Raw genomic sequence first — 20338 nt, forward strand, 5'->3', positions numbered from 1 at the left:
TGCATGATTATTTTAATTGCTTAAGTGCTGCAGTAGGTTTACAAGCTGAAACCCCCCAATTTACCCCTGGAAGTCTTGTTTTGCTCAGTCACTCTTGCTGACCTCCCCCTGTCAACATGTTCTCCCTCCTCTTCGTCTCCCGCCGTCCATCTCCCTTCTTCAGGCACCAGAACTAACTTCCCCCGCCAGAAATGCGCTCTGCAAGCAAGGTTTTATTATGTTGCTCTTTCTCTCTCGCTCCCTCTCTCGCTCTATTGATCTCTGTCTGTCTGTCTGTCTGTCTGTCTGTCTGTCTGTCTGTCTGTCTGTCTGTCTGTCTGTCTGTCTGTCTGTCTGTCTGTCTGTCTGTCTGTCTCTCTGTCTCTCTGTCTCTCTGTCTCTCTGTCTCTCTGTCTCTCTGTCTCTCTCTCTCTCTCTCTCTCTCTCCCCTCCCCTCCCCTCCCCTCCCCTGCTATCATTTCCCAGTCAACAAGTTTGTGACAAATGTAGCTGGGGGCTGCGAAAATGTCAGGTGTGTGTGTGATAGAGAACGTACTACACTGAGAGGATGTCTACGTTTCTGAAGGCCAACTTTCTTCTCTCGTGGTTAAACCCGCTGCAGTTTTTGTGTACGTGTGTCAGTCTTCAAGAGAGAACCAAAGAGAAAGTGACAGCCAGGCATACACTGAGCAAGAATTAGAGCGTGTATTTCTGTCTGAGAGAGCGAACGCACTAGATTAGGAAAGGAGAAAGATCTGGGGAAAAATGGAGGGAACATAAGGTAGAAAAAAAATGTTGGAGAGTGTCTCTCTATCGGTCCCTCTTTCTGTCTCTCTCTCGGCCTGTCTCTATCTCGCTCTGTCTCTCTCTCTTTCTGTCCCTGTTTTTCTCTCTTGTATCTCTCTTGTATTTCTCTCAGTCTGTCCCTCTCTCCCACTGTCCCTCTCTCTCTCTCTCTCTCTCTCTCTCTCTCTCTCTCTCTCTCTCTCTCTCTCTCTCTCTCTCTCTCTCTCTCTCTCTCTCTCTCTCTCTCTCTCTCTCTCTCTCTCTCTCTCTCTCTCTCTCTCTCTCTCTCTCTCTCTCTCTCTCTCTCTCTCTCTCTCTCTCTCTCTCTCTCTCTCTCTCTCTCTCTCTGACCCATCGTGGGCTCGCGTGTGGAAGCTGCTAGCTCCTGCTGACGCTGCCTTACGCAGCATTAGCTCTTCTACCAGAGCCCACCATGCACACCGCAGCCATGTGACGAAAGAGGCCCGGGACCAGGGGTTTTGTAGAAGCCAGCGGTAGCGCCGTCGGTGTAGTACTAGAAAGTTCCAATCGGATGCTTTCACTGTGTCAACATTATGGGAGTTGTGACTGTGAGTTTATAGTTATCCTACATTGTGATTCTCTGATCTGTGTACGTTATCCTACACTCTGATCACAACAGTCCCACCAGAGAGAAATTTGAGCTTGGTCAGTTGGTTCTTTGTTGACTTTACTTGTTGGAGAGAAATAATCCGCTCAACATGTGATGAAAAAGAGCGTGTCAACATCAGGGAAAGCCCCCTCAAGGGTTAAACGTCATGTGAGCACTGGGAGTTATTTTGAAGTCATTTTAAAACGGGTATGTCATTATTGAAAACATTTTAACATGGGGGGGAAATACTTAATCATGACATTTGGAGGTAGTATTCAGATTATTTATTCTTCATTTTAACATTGAGGGGACAACGTTTGCATTATAAGCTGATGCCACCTGAAACACTGCCTACACCACCTCAATGGAAACATGCAGAGCACATAGGTAGATGGCTGATTTCCTGTTTACCGACCGCATTATGTTCCAGCCTCCTCCCCCACCTTCCTCTACACCCCCTCGCTCACACTGTCCCCGTTAACCGCCGCCCAGCCGTCCCACGCATCCCCACCCTCCGGGGCTCGTCTGAGGTGGAGGAACGTATCTGGACAGAATATCCACTTCTCAAAAGGCCTTGGTGTTGGTCGTGTTATCATGTCAAAGCGTTCTGTGGTTTACCTGCATCCCTAACTGTGCGTTCACACCAAAAGCGTTCTGAGCGATAAACGCCCATTCATTTTCTAATAGACATGAGCGATAAAGCGATTGGAGTGATAAAACGCTTGAGCGATAGCTTTAAAGCTGTAAAGCTGTAAATGAGAGTTGAAAACAGCTCAGCTCTATGCAAATGAGCTAGTAGCGTTTTGGCTGTAAATGACCGCCAGCCAATCGGAATGTAGATGTCTCTCGTCGGTGTGGGTGGTCCCAGTAATCATACACGAGAGCGATATGAGCTGTAAATATTTTGGACAGCGTTGCGTTTTGAGCTATTTGGCGATTTTGCATCTTCCACAGCTTTTGGTGTGAACGTACAGTAGGACTTTCAAAATGTACTATTTTTGTAAGATGACCACATAGCATAGTGCAGTGTTTCGCCCCCACAACCCTCAATCAGTACCCCTACTATTATCATTTAGCATCATTGTTAATATTGTAATGGCCTCTGAAGCGTTATACTCCAAACTTAAATTGAAATATTTCACATTTAACAACTTCAAAAATTCTTGATATTTGATGTTGCTTTATTTATATATATATATATATAGGTGTATAACAAAGCATATAACAACATCTAAAAGAAAATAATACCCAGGGTATGCTTCCTCAGCTCGGGAATCACTGGCATAGTGAAATGTCTTGCTAACCTCTGTGTTTCCACTGCCCAAAGACTAGAAATCACAAGAAAGGTCCAGCCCAATGTTAAGCCAGTGCCTGCCCTGCATACCACTCACCATTGGTATGTGTGCTATGGAACTGGACCAGCCTCTTCACAGACTGTATCTTTTATGAAATAGGCTGTGAGCGGTTGTGATGTGACGGGGGGGGGGAAAGGCAGACGAGCGAGGGACAGAAGGCACGGACGGAGATGGTTACGGATTTGTGAATAATGCATTGAGTCGGAATGGCCTGTTAAGCCTAGGTGTCACCTAAACAACTAACACAAACACAGATGCCCGCAGTCCTGTTCTTCAAAGACCTCTCTGAAAACCTGCATTTCCCTGAAGCGCAGGAGATGTGGAACAGAGGACGTTCTTTCCTTTGTGTTTAAAACATGAGATATTTTGTCTATTGGTGTGTTTTTTAGAGGGTTAAGATCGACTCCGGATAGAGACTCGAGACCCTTGGCAATAAGCAAATGCATCAGTTTGCTTTGCTTTTTTATATTTATAGTTTATACAGTTTTGAAACAAACATAAGGAGATTAACGTCCCAAGAGCAGCATGTACAGGGCTTCACCTTACGGTGCGTTTTTTTCCAGATCGTGTTTCCTCGCGTTTGGTGGAGGAATGTTTGTTTCGTTCCTGTACGCGTCGTGTGTAGGTGGGCTCATCGTACTCTTCTCATGTTCAAAGCAGAGAGAGATCTTCCCAGTCGTGTTAGTGAAAAGGGGCAATTATGGGTTTAGGGTTGCACTTCGTGTCAGGGGTTTTGGCTGAGCATTTGATGCGGAGGTCAGAGCAGAGAATGAATGGACAAACGTGGCTTGCCTGCAAACCTGCGTGCGTGCGTGCGTGCGTGCGTGCGTGCTTACATAGGCAACGTACAGATTCAGAAAGAAAGGGGAACATTCTAGGATGTACCGAAGCAGATGGTATACACAATTTTTTTTCTTCTTCTCTTTTCCTTAATCTCCATCCTTTCTGTTCGTCTCTCTTTGTCTTTTCTCTCTGTCTCTTTAACCCTCTCTCTCTCTGTCATTGTCTCTTTCTTTCTCTGTCTCTGTGTTATCTGATTTGCAGAAGCATCTCGTTAGCCAGTGTGTCTGATCTTTGATCATCAGCTCAGACAGACGACACACACCGCTGTGACAGACGGCACACACCGCTGTGACACCAGTACACGTATTTCTCTGGAGAAGTGCAACACACTTGTTTATTGCTTCTGTCTTTTGAAGGTCTGTCATAAAGTTGTTTGCTGCTTCCGGTATTAAACAAGATAAGATGACTTGAGATAGCTCCAGATGCATGTATGTCAAGTATTTAAATTTTCTGTTCCAACCACTGCTTTTGCAACTGACAAAGGTTGAGCCATGTGGTATATAAGTTCATGGATCATATGAATTTAATCGATGGAAAGGGTTAGCATAATCAGAGAATTTAAACAATGTTCAGGATACAAAATAATATCGTTGTTTTAGAAGACATGCTGAAGCGTGATTATTATTTTAGGTTGTGTAGTGTGTCTTATGGGTCCTGTTAAGGCTTTAATTCCAGAGCGCTGTCAATGGGCTCTGGGGGAGTCTGGTTTTAAATAAACACACCCAACATGAACATCCATCATTTAATTCTTGAAATCAATTTTCAAGTATCAATTGGCCAATTGGCAGGTTTTTCGTGCATTGGCTAACAACAAGGTTTTTCTTTTGGTACTATTCTAATTACTATTTTTGGTACCTTTTGGGACAAATTTATCTAATTATATTTCTGAACTATCGAAGGCACGCTTTAAAGCACACCACCGTTCCAGGCTTCCAGGCGCTGAGTTTCCAGTCTCCTTTTGTCTGTTTTAATCAAGATGTTATTTGCCAAATGCAACATAGTGCAGAGGAATTCGTCCCCTCCTCATCCCCATGCATTCCTACATAAACATAAAAGTTCTTGTTCCCAGATTAAAACATATGCATATTTTTTTATGTAAATACATAACATAAAACAAACGACCAAATTACGAAGAACTTGGAACAAAACGGACAATTCAACATTCTTATTGACTAACAGAAATGTTGAAAGAATGTGTAGTGCGTGATTCTGATTAAGGTGTATTCCCCAAAGCAACATCATCACCACCACCAATTCACTTAATTTCTCCCTCCAAGGGGCAGACCTGGTTTGAATCTTACTCTCTAACTCCTCTGAACAGCAGCTCTGGTGTGATTCAGACCCTTTAACTCCTGTGGATGCATATGGTGAGACTTCTTAGAAACAGAGATCTAGGCTGGTAGGAGTCAGGAAGTGGGGAGAGGAGCAAGGAGCCAGGGAAGAAGGGGGAGGAACCAGGGGTACGTGGAGTGGATCGAGAGGAGAGGGTAGCACCTGGGAGGGGTGAGGATCGAGGCGGGAGGGGAAATGAGTGGAGGAGGAGGGCGGGGAGGAGAGATGGGAGGGAGATGTGATCCATTGAGTCGTGATGCCTTCTGCAAGCTGAGCAAGCAGAGGGGTTTGGGGGGGAGAGGGATCGAGGGTGAGGGAGAGAGAGAGGCGTAGTCTAAAGAGTAGCAGCGCTGGGGAGTCCCGACGGCTGTGGAGATGAAAGGAGACGAGGGTCTAACTGTGACATCATCATCGCACCACTTCCTCTTCATCCTGAGGATGAAGAGAAGTCCTGTGATGTAGCGGTGTTGGGTTGCCACGTCCATTGGGGAAAGTTTCGCCAATGGTTGCTTTCCAATAGCATCCTGATCTTATATCTCACACAACATTTGTGCGTTTGTGTGTCGTGCATGTGTGGTCTGTGCTAGCTATTGATGAGATCAGTGTGCACGCACAGCTCCATTCATACTGCATGTGCACATCTTAGCTAAACTAAATTGAGTTGTGTGTTTGTTCACTCTCATGGGACTTTTTTTGCCCCTGCTAAAGAAAAGATTCTAATGGATATAATGGTGATTTATTATCATTATTTTTATAAAGTGCACATATGCACTTTAAAAAAGTACATATGTGCGTATGTAATACTATAGATCAGTCTTCCTAGACTGTAGGTTAGCTTCCAAGCACCATAATCTCTCTAGTCTCGGCCTCTTCTGTTTATGAGTGCTAGGTCGCCATGTGACTCGTCCTAAACATCTGATGCATAGAACAAGACCAAATCCTTATTGGCTGGAGGGGGCCCGGGGTTGGAGGAGGGGGTGGGCGGGGCCGTGCCGGGGACACCTGGCCCGCCTACAGCTGGTCTGTGGGCGGAGGCAGGAATGTGCAAGGTCGAGGTGGGAACGGAGGGGAAACTCACAGCATGTCCAGAACTCGAACCCCACTGAGATCTGCCAGCATCTTTTCCTGCGTGGGTGTGCATGTATGTATGTATGTATGTATGCGTGTTACTGTAGAAGAGATAATATATTAAGGTCAGTGCCGGCGGTGCTAGTCTTTATCAGTGATGACGAGGTAGTACGTGCCCCACTGCCGAGATAAGACCCCCAGGCCGCTACATGCGCGACCTCACATGTTATTAGTTAGACTGCGACAAGCCTGAAACTACTGCAGAAAACGTGTGTGTGTGTGTTTGTTGCACACACATGTGCACAATCATGAGTGTGGCTGTGTTTGTGTCTGTGCGTGGGTTAGACACGGGGACGGGGGCGGGAGACCCTTCGGGGTGAAAGGTCGTGGGATTTCCGAGGGTGAATCGACGCGTTGACCCTTTCCACACACACACACACACACACACACACACACACACACACACACACACACACACACACACACACACACACACACACACACACACACACACACACACACACACACACACACACACTATTATGCAAAAACACTATTATTCCAAAACAATGCATTACTCACAATCATTGATAGTGAACAATGTGTGTTGTGTGCGGTTTAATTAATGGAAGCCGGGTTGTCCCTCTGGGTCCCGTAGCCAGGGGTCAGGGCGGGGGGGGGGGGGGGGGTGCAGTACCATCTGTAAGGGCCGAAGCGGTCACCCTTGGCGGGGGGAGCGAACAGGCAGCAGTCCCTCCGGTCTTGCCCAGGTCACCCGCTTCACACTCCTGGTCTCTGGGGTGATCCAGTTACTAGCGCAGATAAAACCCCAGACCTGAGATGAAGATGGATAACGGCCATTAATCGCAGCAGGGGAGAGTGTGCGTGTGCAGCAGCAGAATCTACAGGAGCAAAGAATTCACCAAATGACGTATTTAATGAATACCCATTTAAAATGCCAAGATGAGTAGTTTGTCATTCAGCGTGTTTCTATAGCAAAGCAGAAGTGGTCCCCACACCGCGAGTCGCCACCACCAGTGTGTTGCAGCCATCTTGGTGACGCAAGACTGCCAGTATGCAGAACAACGCTCACCACACACATACACACACACACACACACACACACACACACACAGTCAAGTGGTGAGGATGGTTTATTGACCTGTGAGATCATTCCAGAGACGGATTCAAGAGACACGACACGCACCAATAATAAAGAAAAAGTTTGGGTGTAGCACAGTTCAAAAGAACTGTGCTTTACAGAGCCATCAAATAAAACCAGAATATAATACAGAATAACTCAGACACTACATACATACACTAAAGGCGTAGTAAATCCTAACCTAGTAGCCAATATGCTTTAAAACAAAGCAACATTCAGCAATGGGCGGGGTCTCACACTTGGACCACCACATCATCCGCACGGTGTGAACAGTAACTCCCCCGGATCCGAGCGGCTCAGGATGTGTGTCACTTCATGTGTGTCGCCGTGAGAGCGGACTTCCACTCGACACATTCATCTGTGATGTGGGAGCTTGTGTGTCGTTTTAGCCGGCTATCTTTATCTCAACACACGCTGTCTGAATGGAGCCTTTCTGTTTTGGGATTTGATGCAGGAAATGCTGCAGTAACAATGCAACTTGTGTTTGTTTCGAACATTGAGTGTGAGACTGGAACTGGAGGATCACACTGGACAATAGGCAGTGAGATCTACTAAAGGCTGTCTCTTTCCCTCCAGTGCAGAATTTATATTCTATACTTTAAATTATGGTATATTTTATGCATTTATGTTCAGGAGCGAGGAAGAGAAAACGAGGGAATAGGTTGAAGAAGAGAGAGATTGGTGTAGCAAAGAATTTAGCAAAGAACCGCAGATGGAAATCCAGTGTGTGTGTGTGTGTGTGTGTGTGTGTGTGTGTGTGTGTGTGTGTGTGTGTGTGTGTGTGTGTGTGTGTGTGTGTGTGTGTGTGTGTGTGTGTGTGTGTGTGTGTGTGTGTGTGTGTGTGTGTGTGCGTGCGTGCGTGCGTGCGTAAGAATGGATTGTCCGAGGGGAAAACTGCTGCGGCTGGCATAATGTGTCTTGCAGTGGAGCTGGAGGACAGATACTACAATAGGGGGAAAAAGTCACAGCCCACAGCCTACTACAATGTTCCACCCCATTTACACACAAATGTTTCATTCAACTGCCCGCTCCTAATCTTATCAGTCTGCCCCTGTCAATGTTATCAGGCCACTCTATAATAAAATGACTACACCATAAACTTTACACAAAAGTCTACTAAGTGCTTTAAAATACCTTTGACATTCATAAAAATTATGAGTCTGTCTAGTAAATCTCTACAATTTCTGTCGAGTTTGGTTTGTATTTAAATTATTATGTTTCCTCCACCTTGTAGCAAGTTGGTCTGGTGTGTTTTTTTCATTGTGAAGTCTGACACAGTAGCAGGATGGAGGTTAAACTAGGCAGGGGAATATTTTGGCACCAAGAACCAGCCTATCGTGAGATGGTTACAGTTATACACTGAAATACCCCCCACTGCCGTTTCCTCTTTCTGGTTAAACAATTTCAAACTCAAGCTGCTTGAAGTCTCTAAATAACCCACAACATTCTGGATACAATTTGCTCTGCTGCAAAGGCTGATAAAGTTCTGTACGTCCTAATCATGTAGCTGGTTTTAGCCTGCATGCTGGTTTGATAAGGGATACTGCATGTGTGGTTGGCTCAACTGCATGGGTAGATTAACCTATCTAATGTACACGCATGTTCCACCGTGCATTCTCCACTTCAAGTTATACTGCTAATGACTAACTACTGACACAGAAGCACCGAAACGACGTCTTAGTCACCACTTCAGTACAAGGGAGCATATGAGGATAGCAAAGGGCAGTATTTGTTTTAAATTGTTTAATAAAGGTTTTCAATCAGCGTCTTCAAGGCACAGCCGCTCTAAGCCAGAGGTTGAAGAGACAATTCTTTCATAATTATTTATGATCATTATTTCCAACGGAAAACGGTACCACTATCATATTACGAGACGGAATATCATTTTTTCACACAAATTCTGCTCCTGATGTTCAAAGCATTTCTTGTCTGCAAAGTTTGACGTCACCTGTTTTCGAGGCACTGTTCCACACAGTTACCGGTACCGGTCATGATATAACTAGAGGGACACAAATGGTTAACCTCCTCCAGACTCAACCCTCTGCATGTCAGGAAGCAACCGCCATGTCAAAAGATTTAATCATACCCCCCTCTGGGGTGATGGGACACCAGCGATGGAAACCATTTCCCTTTGATCACTGATGTGTCAACATCGCTGTTTGATTCCAAGCCATTTTAATATCTGTAATCCTAAAGCCTTTTAACTAGCCGTACCGAAGAGTTCAACTTCAACCAGAGAGTTGTTCTCCCGGCACAGTGACATTTTGCATGCAAATTGGCGTGCTGCGATTAAAGATTGACAGTTTTTAACAATAATCGTCTTTGACGCTAGAGGTTTCCGTGCAAACCTTTGCAAAGACGGAAACCCAACGGCGGGCGTTTCTCTTTAAGTTGACGCGATGGTGTTTGTAACAGACGGACTGTTACACATAGTAACCCCTTATGGACGGTTCTATGGCTCAACACCCGAGTGCACCGACCTTATCGCTAATGACCCGGTCCTATGCTATGTCATTGTCTTCCCTTCTGTCTCTTTTCCCATGGTCATGTCAATCAAAGATCCTATGCCAACCCTTCCTCCTTGTGCGGTGTGTTTAGAGAGACCTGCAGTCGTTCATGTTCAATCAGACGTTAATGTTTCCGTTTCCTTTTGAGATCTAAGAGGTGGAAAAAAAGGCAAAAGCTTGGCCCTGTGTACACGTTACATACCGATCTAAACAGTTTACCAGCCTGCAGCATGGCTTTGTCATCACACACACACACTAACAGACACACACACACACACACACACACACACACACACACACACACACACACACACACACACACACACACACACACACACACACACACACACACACACACACACACACACACACACACACACACACACACACACACACACACAGCTTTCCCTAAAGGGGGAAGGGTCGAGGGCCAAGCGCTGCCCTCATTCTCCGGGTGGCAATCCCCCCGCCCCCCCGTCTACACATACAGACACTCATATACACACACACACACACACACACACACACACACACACACACACACACACACACACACACACACACACTAGGGCTTTGACTTTTGCCCAAAAATCATATTCGAAGTGCGTTTGTTTATTAATATTAGAATATATTCGAATATTTATTAATAATATTTTGACCATTAAATGCCTTCAGTAAGACCTGGGCTGAATCCGAATACTTAGTACATGCTATTTCTGTTCAGTGTCTACTACTTGACCGTACTACACTTGACAGTGTAGTACGGTCTACAGCTATGCGTAGAACGCCTCTGAACGCTTCCGAACACCGCCGAAACTCCACCGGATGTTTGGAGATGACGTATTTCCCCTAAAATGCCGGCAAAATTACCTTGATAAGTTACCTGTTTTCCGTCTTGTCATCGTTGCTATTAAATTAAAAATGTCTATTTTTTACTTAATTACTTACTTTACTTTTTTACTCTTTTTAATGTCTCTTTTTTTCGCCGCTTTCTACGACGTCCAGGATTGGGCTTTGCAAGGTTTGTTTACCGGCGTTGCTGTGGTTGCTATGGTCTAGCGTGTTCCAACGGTTTATTCGGTTAATTAGTTTCTAATAAATCGCTGTCTAATCAATACTTCATTCACTGCCTCTTCCGTGGTCATTACAATATTATGAATAGACTGCGTCGGGTTCTCCGACGTCTCTCCCTCTTGGCCTGCCCATAACAGGTTCGAATATTAAGGGCTGCCTAATATTCGTTCGAATTTAAATTTATTTCTTGATATTCGAAACACACACACACACACACACACACACACACACACACACTGTCATACACACACTAATAGACACATACACACACTAACAGACACACACACACACACACGGTTGTTCTGTGCTGCCCTAGATATTAGAAAGAGGTTGACGAGGGTCTTCAATGTAGGATTTTACCTAATTATGTCCTGCCCTGTATACTGACCTTCTGTAGTGTTGAGCTGTGTGTGTATGTGTGCGCTACATGAATAGTGATGGGTATTCTTTGGATCTCCTAAGAGGAACCTCTTAGATTCTCCATGATGAAATTGTATGACAGAAAAAGAAAATGCATGTAAAAGCTGTCTTCTTGTACACACAGAAATTAATTAGTAATTTACTGTGTGTGTGTGTGTGTGTGTGTGTGTGTGTGTGTGTGTGTGTGTGTGTGTGTGTGTGTGTGTGTGTGTGTGTGTGTGTGTGTGTGTGTGTGTGTGTGTGTGTGTGTGTGTGTGCGTTTGCGTGCGAGTCCTTCCTCTGTGTCGGCTCCCAGGCTCTCTTGTCTAGCCGGTTGACAAATTGTGAGCTCGAAAAACAGAACAGTCTAGAAGTTGTTCAATAGACACTAGTCACAACTTTGACAAATTCTAAAAGTGTACCCGCAACAAGTATGGAACTCTAAAGAGGAAGGGGAATTTGAGTTTACTTGGAATTGTTTGCAACAGAGGTGCATCATCGACATGCAATCTTCCAAACATAGAAATCCTGCAAAAAGGCAAACGCAACCCCAGCAGTTTCTGTGTTCAAGCATAGCTTTGTGATGTTGGTGTGTATCTGTATTGTGCTTTTGTGTACATTTTAGCCGTGTTTGTTTGTGTGTGTGTCGGTGCAGACAGGAAGGCTGTAGACTGTCTTTGTTTTTTATAAGATGACCTCACAGCTTTAGGGACACACACACACACACACACACACACACACACACACACACACACACACACACACACACACACACACACACACACACACACACACACACACACACACACACACACACACACACACACACACACACACACACACACACACACACACACAGTTATGCACACACATGTAAACCACATTTCACAAACATTTGGACACATGGACCTACTCAACCTAGGTCAACCTAACTTCACTCAACCTAACTTCTTAATTCTAAGACACCCCCCCCCCCCCCCCCCCCCCAACACACGCACACACACACACTCTGTTGGTAAGCGATGCTGACAGCAGGAAGTAGTTATGGTAGCATGATTCTGCCGCTTCCTCCCTGAGGGGCCGATCTCTCCTCTGATCTGTCTACTCTGGGCTGGGAGCGGGGTGAGGAGGAGAGAGGAGAGGACAGGATGGGTGATGAGAAAAGAGGAGAGAGAAAAAGACGAGGAAGGGGGAGGGAGAGTAGGAAACAGGAAACAGGAGAGGCAACGGATGGAGAGGAGAAGTAGGAGAGAGAGGAAGGGAGGAGGAGAACAGCGAGAGATAAGGAGAGAGCCGGTTGGTAAAGAAGGGTAGGAGAGAGGATGGTGGGCCTGGGGGAGAGGGGAGAGACGGTACAGAGAGGCATGGCGGAGGGGGCTCCCTGCATGCGTCACACACTGTGACATCATCATACGTTATCTCTGTGCGTGTGTGGCAGCCCTTCAGCAGCAGAGAGAGAGATAAGAAGCCTTCCCTCCCTCCCTCCCGGCTTCATCGCTCCCCTGCGCTGTGTGATTCGCGCTGCCTTCACGCAGGCGGTGGTAATGAATAGTGCTCAATACGCTCCGTGTACAGAGCACAATACAGTATAGTGTGGGGGCCGGGCTGTTTGACTCCCAGCCTAAAGGTCCTGGTTTTGATTCCCCCAATGTCCCCCGCATACATAGACCACCATAAGACCCCCGATGTAAATGTAGACCTCCATAAGACCCCCCATATACGTATGTAGACCGCCGTTTGTTAGAGACACTATGACCTTCTTACCTGCGCCTTAATGGCATGTGACTGAATTTACTGTATGTCACTTTGGATGAAAGCACGCTGAAGGCCCACATAGTAAATAGCACAAAGCTCACAGCGGTGGGAGGGGTCCTTGGTGTTGCTGCTATTCTCTGCAATAGGGTTGGACCGCTTGCCTTTTGCAACCACTACAACCACACGGACAGACAATCCTGTATTTTTACTCACTCACCATCTGTTTGTGGTCATTGCAGTTTGAGGTGATGCGCCTTGACAAGATCAAACACACTCTTTAGCACACACACACACACACACACACACACACACACACACACACACACACACACACACACACACACACACACACACACACACACACACACACACACACACACACACACACTGAAACAAAGACACACACTGAAACAAAGACACACACTGAACAAAGACACACACCGTGCCGCTACATGGACTCTGGGTGACTCCTATGGTTCAGAACTGTCAAATGTCATGACTATTGGTGCATGCACCCCCATACCATACACATGTTGTGGTTTGAGTTGAATCTATCCACATATCATCTACTGTACATGTTCACTTCAACCTTCACCACATACCACCATATACATTGTGTATGTGTGCGGCAGATGTCCTCCACCCTGCCACTCCTCTCCCCTCGCTCGGTCGTCAGCGAGCCTCCGCAGCCCGGTTGCTTTCCCCCCGCCCTCCGTGAAACAGGTCAACACTTCCTATTTGAGATCATGCGGCCGCAGTTTGGCATGCAGCGGGCCAAGCACGACATTCCCCGTGTGACTCGGGGAAACGTTTAGTCACGGCTCGCGATCGAAAGCGTCCTGTGGTTGATCCAGTGTGACCAGACAGACCCAGGCTGGAGGGAGAGGAGGGGGGGGGGGGAAAGGAGGAGGAGGAGGTGGGTGAGGGGAGATGATGGTGGATGGGACCCCCACCCCTCCGGGCCAGACCTTGATGCAGGGAAGGTCGGGCTAGGCGGGGCGTCCCCGGAGTGCAAGCTCAAGCGGAGAGTATCAAAGTAAAAGCGGATGTGTCCTTGACATTAACTCCAGCTCTTAATGGGACCCGAGTCCTCTGTGAATGCTGACACCTGATTTTCAACTTGGCTATTTTAACTTCTGCTTCAGCTGTGCCACTATCGCAAAAATAATAGAAATACTCTGCAAAAAGAACTTCTGTCTTGTAAGCACTTTCCGATTCGGAATTTACCTGGTATCGAGTTAAAAATAGCAGGTATATTAATCCTAGGAGTGTTGGACTCGATGCCTGCTCTCTGTTACTGAACGTATGTTGAGTTAGCATTGTTATTATCCTCTTAAAATCCTGGAGAAAACAAGCTAATTTAACGGCGTCTGTGCGTATCGGCCGGGTTAGCGCGGGGGCTATACCCCCCTGGAGCGTCCATAAGCGGAGCGCACTAGTACCTGCCTATTCATTGACATTCCTTCCCGCTGAGGGCGGGAGAGCTTGGTGTAGTTTTAGTCCTTTTTTTCCCCCCCTAGACCTGTGTAGGCCTGTCCTGCCTCATCCAAGCAGGCCTGGAATCCACAGAGCGAGCGATCCATAGCCGTGCTCAGCCGTACTCTGGGCTCTGTCGATGGAGAGGGGTACAGCACAGAGTTGTTCACTGTGATTTAAAGACCACGTCTGGTTATCGAGCCCTGATGCTTTTGAGTTATTGTGGGTCATTTGAGGCAATGTTAACGCTGGTGTTGGAACGCTCCCCTAACCTGCACTCTCTTGTGTTTTATTTATGTTAATGCATCTATGTATGTAAATTAACCATCTCTGTGATTCTCCCCTCTGTGTGTTTGTGTATGTGTGCGCGCAGACCCTGGTAGGAGCGTGATGAGCGCGCGCTTCCGTTGCCCCGCCGGCAGATCCTACAATGTGCGGGCGACGGAGCTGGAGCGCGAGCGGCACCACGCCCAGGTGCTCTGCAACATCCTGCTGCTGGACCACTCCATGCAGCCCTTCACCGTGTCCGTACGTACACACGCACAGACACAGACACAGACACAGACACACACACACAAGCCCATCACCATGTACGTACACGCACCAACAATCACATACACCAAGCACAGAGAGAAATGGCATCAGACGCAAACACACGGCAATGAACCGTCAAGAGAATGTGTGTATGCTTGTGTCTATTCTAAGTGCGTGTCCTTTGTGAAATGAACATGTTCCAAAATATCCCCCCACAACATTATATCCTGCATTAATTTGTGTGTGTGTGTGTGCATTCCTCCTAGTGAATGCTTAGGCTGCTTTAGTTTCCTTCTATTAGCAGAGACAAACTGAGAACAAATGAATCAGAGGTTTGTGAGAGGGATAGAGAGAGAGAGAGAATTGATGCAGGCATGTGGGAGAGAAAGAGCAAGGGGAAGAGTCAGTGTGTGAAAGAGAGGAAGAATTAGCGTGAGAGCAAAATGAAGAGAATGGGGGTTGTGTGAGAGAGTCAAAGATGGAGATGGTGTGTTTCTGTGTGTGTGTGTGTGTGTGTGTGTGTGAGAGAGAGAGATATGAGAGACTTGGTGTTACAGAGCGAGCAAGAGTTAGACAGCCTTATGCCAAACCATGTGTTTTACACAGTAGGTGTTTGCTGTTGTGTGTGTGTGTCTCCTTGAGGCTGGTGCCGTAGTGTTGGCATAGAAAGACATTGCGTCCCTGTGCGTGTTTGTGTGTGTGTGTGTGTGTGTGTTCTGGAAACTGGTGCTGTAGGGATAGAATGAGAAGGCATTGTGTGTGTGTGTGTGTGTGTGTGTGTGTGTGTGTGTGTGTGTGTGTGTGTGTGTGTGTGTGTGTGTGTGTGTGTGTGTGTGTGTGTGTGTGTGTGTGTGTGTGTGTGTGTGTGTGTGGACAACATACAGTATGTTGTAAACGGAATTGATTTCGGTTTTAGGTTGACACTAATGCACAACTTTACCTGCTCCTTAATGACCGTCATCAGTGTAGAAATTTCCCTTTGGATCAAAGTGTCTGCTAAATAACTAAATGGTTCATCCTCATGGAGCCACCACAAGTCCCCTGTGAATCAATGGGTCAGTTGCGGCCAAAGCAAAGAAACATCTGCCCTGGTAATTTAGTACAATCAATGGGAAATCTCCATTGACAATGCCAAAGGTTGGACAAAACTGTGCGATCCCGTAGAAGAAAACCTAGATTACTTGAATCCTGAAATCCATGCACTTCTGTGCCCGGCAGATTTTAAGTGCCCCCGTGCGGTTTCTGTTTGTATTTTAAAGTATCGGAGGTGGTTTTCTTCCGAAGGCAAGATATGCTGCCGCCCGTGTCGTAAGCCTACACCTCTCCCTCTCTTTTCTTTGCCTGCCGAAAAAAGAAAGGCACAGAAGAACCGGTTGCCATGGCAACTTAATTCGCCACGCTACTGGATTTCCAGCGGCCCGAGCCATCTTCTGGCTCCTGATTGGCTGGCTATGACGGCACATCGCCCTGCTGCACGGGGAGAGACAGACCAATGCAAACGTGTCTAAATGGCTAAAATAATAATATGAATAATCATAATGGTCATTATAATAACAAATTGCAACCTCCTTTTTCCTATTCACATCCTTCAGTCGTGGTCTCCTCTTCCTATCCTCTTTCTCCCTAATCTCTCTGTCGGCTCTCTCTCTCTCGGCTGCTCCATCAGCATGCCCCCTGCTTGCTCTTGTGTCTGAATGAGCTGATCGATGAATGGGGGAATTAATTTGGGAAACGAAAAGGCTCTCTGTTCGGCTCTCCTGCTCGATCGATATATTGCTCGTCTCTGAATGGGTTAATGCATGCATGCATGAATGAATGACTTGTAGGATGAAGGACTAGGTCCCTGCTCGATAAGTCCATATTTTTTAGCCTGTTGTCATCTGTCTTGATGAATGAGTGAAGGAGTGGGCCGGTCTCTAACCCTATCTGATGGCTCTCCTCTCTCTGAAGATGTGAATGAACCAATGTGTGAATGAATGTGCAGCTTTGGTAATTTATCGCCCCTGGCTGGCAGCCTCGCTCTCCTTTGAAATACCCCCTCTCTCTAGCGCTCGCTCTAAGATACGCTCTCTATATGTAAGATACTCTCTCTTCCCTTCACGGACCATTCTTTGTCTCTTTCTATCCATCTTTCTCTCTCTCCCCGTCTCCTTGCTGGACCTAAGGAGCATAGAGTAGAGACAGGATCCACACGCAGCCTCTCTCTCTCTTTCCCTCTACCCCCATCGTCATGGGAACAACCAGAGCTCAGGGAATAATTTGCCAATGGGGGAGGGGCTGTTTTAAGGGGGGTTATAATATTTAGTGTGTGCAATAAAAACAAAAAGGTGCTCATCACCGAGCTGTCCATGATTGTCATGTTTAGGTTACCGTGAACAGGACCAAAGTGCCGGCTCTGCAGCAAGCAGGACGGCTGCCGAGTTCAGTTCACCAGCGGCTCTAATTTTGGATAAGGTTGCCTTACTATTTGTGTCAAAACAATATGGAGAATGCATCAGAGAGGGAGGCGCAGAGAGGGTTTGCTTATGCTTTGTGTCTGGGTGCTAGTCTGTGTGTGCGACTTTTATATCAATAACTATCTATATGTGTGTGTGTGAGAGGGCATGTATGCACTATGCTGTTTAATTGGCTGTTGTAGTGCACTGTTAATGGGTAAGAAAATGTCTAATTTCTTGAAAGAGGGAGAGACGTAGAGGGACAGGGATACAGTCAGAAAAGTACAAGCTGTTTTTCAGTCAGGCATCTGTTACACTTCAAACTACATTGTTTACTTCTTCATCCAAACAAATACATACAACTGTTTCTATCTACCTGCGGTGCCTTGCTATGCAATATATATGTGCAGGGAATGTGCAGCATAAAGATGTATGTTATCAGAACATCTCTCTGTCTCACTCTATCTGTCTATGTGTGTCTCTCTCTCTGTCTACAGTCTAACTCCCTCTCAGTGGTGCGTGTGAAATTAGGAAGTTCAACACAAAGAACACTTGTCCCCTTCATCCCACCCCTCCCGCAACCTCTTTAAGTCTCTCTCTCTCTCTCTCTCTCTCTCTCTCTCTCTCTCTCTCTCTCTCTCTCTCTCTCTCTCTCTCTCTCTCTCTCTCTCTCTCTCTCTCTCTCTCTCTCTCTCTCTCTCTCTCTCTCTCTCTCTCTCTCTCTCTCTCTCTCTCTCTCTCTCTCTCTCTCTCTCTCTCTCTCTCCAAAAGACACTGTGTCTCGTCCTTGTTAAGATTCTGTGTATGTTCCCCTCTCCGTGGGTTATTTGTCTGAATGGGTAACAGCCCTGACGGTGACTAATGGCAGTGAATGACAGGCCTCAAGTCATCTGTTTCTTGCCCACACTCGCCAACGTAAATGCGTACACATTCTTACTAATGCGTCGTGGGAAGGGCTGTCCTCTTGCGTGTGTCGAAGTACAGATTAAAGGTCTCAAGCTCGTGGGGGCTTTTTAGATGTAATGGATCGCTCTTTGTTTTGCCTGTAATCAGATCAATGAATCACTTGTCTTTAAACTCACCACAGTGCATTGTGGGTACGGCCCTCTGCAGCAGTGTTTAGATGGATTGCAGGTCTCTCATGCACACACACAAACATACAACACACACACACACACACACACACACACACACACACACACACACACACACACACACACACACACACACACACACACACACACACACACACAGATTCATGAGTGGAAAGGGTTGGCGCATGACATGCGATGGGAGCGTAGTAAACATGGCTCTTTTGTTCTGCATGTGTGTCCGCCGCTCCCAGACTCCCCGCTCCGTCTAGATAGTCATGGCTGTTTGTTTCCTAGCGCTGGCACCCGCGTTGGCACACTGGCTTCAGATGCATTTGGAATACCAGAAAAGGCTTACACATTGAACACACACACACACACACACACACACACACACACACACACACACACACACACACACACACACACACACACACACACACACACACACACACACACAGTGGTGACGGGTTTCCTGGGAGTGCAGCATAAAAACGCCTTCAAGGGTTCCAACATCCACTGTGAAAAGCCACTTCTTACAATGGGCTGGTGGACACACACACACACTCAGACACACATGCACGGTCTGGATCTATGAATAAGAAATGGAGAGAGATGTAGATTTGATCAATTCAATTTGGAGAACTGCTTGATTCTTAACTTTCTCATTTGTCTCTCAGCCAATGATTCAGCCAGAAATTCAGTCAGACTGCCTGTTACCAAGGCAACCATTCAGCCAGTCTGCCTGTTGTCCATTGCTGTGGATTTGTGAGTTTAGTTGTACGTTTCAGTTTTCCAGTATTGCAGACTAGTGAGTATATTCAGTATTCCAGTACTGTCGATTAGTGAGTTCAGTGGTTATTTGTAGTTATTTGGTGTGGACAAATCAGTTGAAAATGTATTTTCAGTTGCCCATTACTTTGGACTACTAGTGAGTTTATTTGTTATTAACTGTGTCCAGTGCCTTGACCACTAGTGAGTTTAGTTGTTATTAACTGTGTCCAGTGCCAGGGCCACTAGTGAGTTTAGTTGTTATTAACTGTGTCCAGTGCCAGGGCCACTAGTGAGTTTAGTTGTTATTAACTGTGTCCAGTGCCTTGACCACTAGTGAGTTTAGTTGTTATTAACTGTGTCCAGTGCCTTGACCACTAGTGAGTTTAGTTGTTATTAACTGTGTCCAGTGCCCGGGCCACTAGTGAGTTTAGTTGTTATTAACAGTTGTCCAGTGCCCGGGCCACTAGTGAGTTTAGTTGTTATTAACTGTGTCCAGTGCCCGGGCCACTAGTGAGTTTAGTTGTTATTAACAGTTGTCCAGTGCCCGGGCCACTAGTGAGTTTAGTTGTTAACAGTTGTCCAGTGCCCTGACCACTAGTGAGTTTAGATATTAACAGTTGTCCAGTGCCCGGGCCACTAGTGAGTTTAGTTGTTAACAGTTGTCCAGTGCCCTGACCACTAGTGAGTTTAGATATTAACAGTTGTCCAGCGCCCGGGCCACTAGTGAGTTTAGTTGTTATTAACAGTTGTCCAGTGCCCTGGCCAGTGGCCACTAGTGAGTTTAGTTGTTATTAACAGTTGTCCATGTGATCTTTTAACAGCTACAACGAGTCCCCCGTGACGCACATGGAAAAGTGTATCACGGGGGAAGACAGGAAATGTGTGTTGTGTCTCTTTGTTTGTGTTTGTTTGTGAGAGAGTGTTGGAGCGCGGTATGTCAAAGATACAACAAGCATGTAAATTGGTTCGTATTGGGCATCCACAAAACACTTGGCAATGTAATCCTTTGGGGAAATAGCGCCAAGTCAGTGTACATGTGCAACTGAACGACTCGGCTTGTTATTAATTGTAATCAATTTAGGTCACGATTCGTTGTCGGATTTATATCTCTCTTGTCCATCCATCCCTCTCTTGTCCATCCATCCCTCAGTCCTCTTG

At 46.4% G+C, this 20338-nt stretch overlaps 1 protein-coding gene across 5 annotated transcripts in view; it reads left to right on the forward strand.

Annotated features, from left to right (window-relative positions):
• The window catches only part of ptpn4a (protein tyrosine phosphatase non-receptor type 4a), a 64302-nt gene that overhangs the window by 11817 nt on the left and 32147 nt on the right, over nucleotides 1–20338 (forward strand). For all 5 annotated transcript variants that reach the window (XM_056579174.1, XM_056579173.1, XM_056579175.1 and 2 more), the window contains exon 2: nucleotides 14720–14874. In XM_056579174.1, the coding sequence (XP_056435149.1) occupies nucleotides 14737–14874 (138 nt within the window). In that variant the 5' untranslated portion in view covers nucleotides 14720–14736. The remainder of the gene's footprint in view (nucleotides 1–14719; nucleotides 14875–20338) is intronic.

Source organism: Gadus chalcogrammus, chromosome 20 (genome assembly GCF_026213295.1).
Source record: "Gadus chalcogrammus isolate NIFS_2021 chromosome 20, NIFS_Gcha_1.0, whole genome shotgun sequence".
NCBI classification, from domain to species: domain Eukaryota; kingdom Metazoa; phylum Chordata; class Actinopteri; order Gadiformes; family Gadidae; genus Gadus; species Gadus chalcogrammus.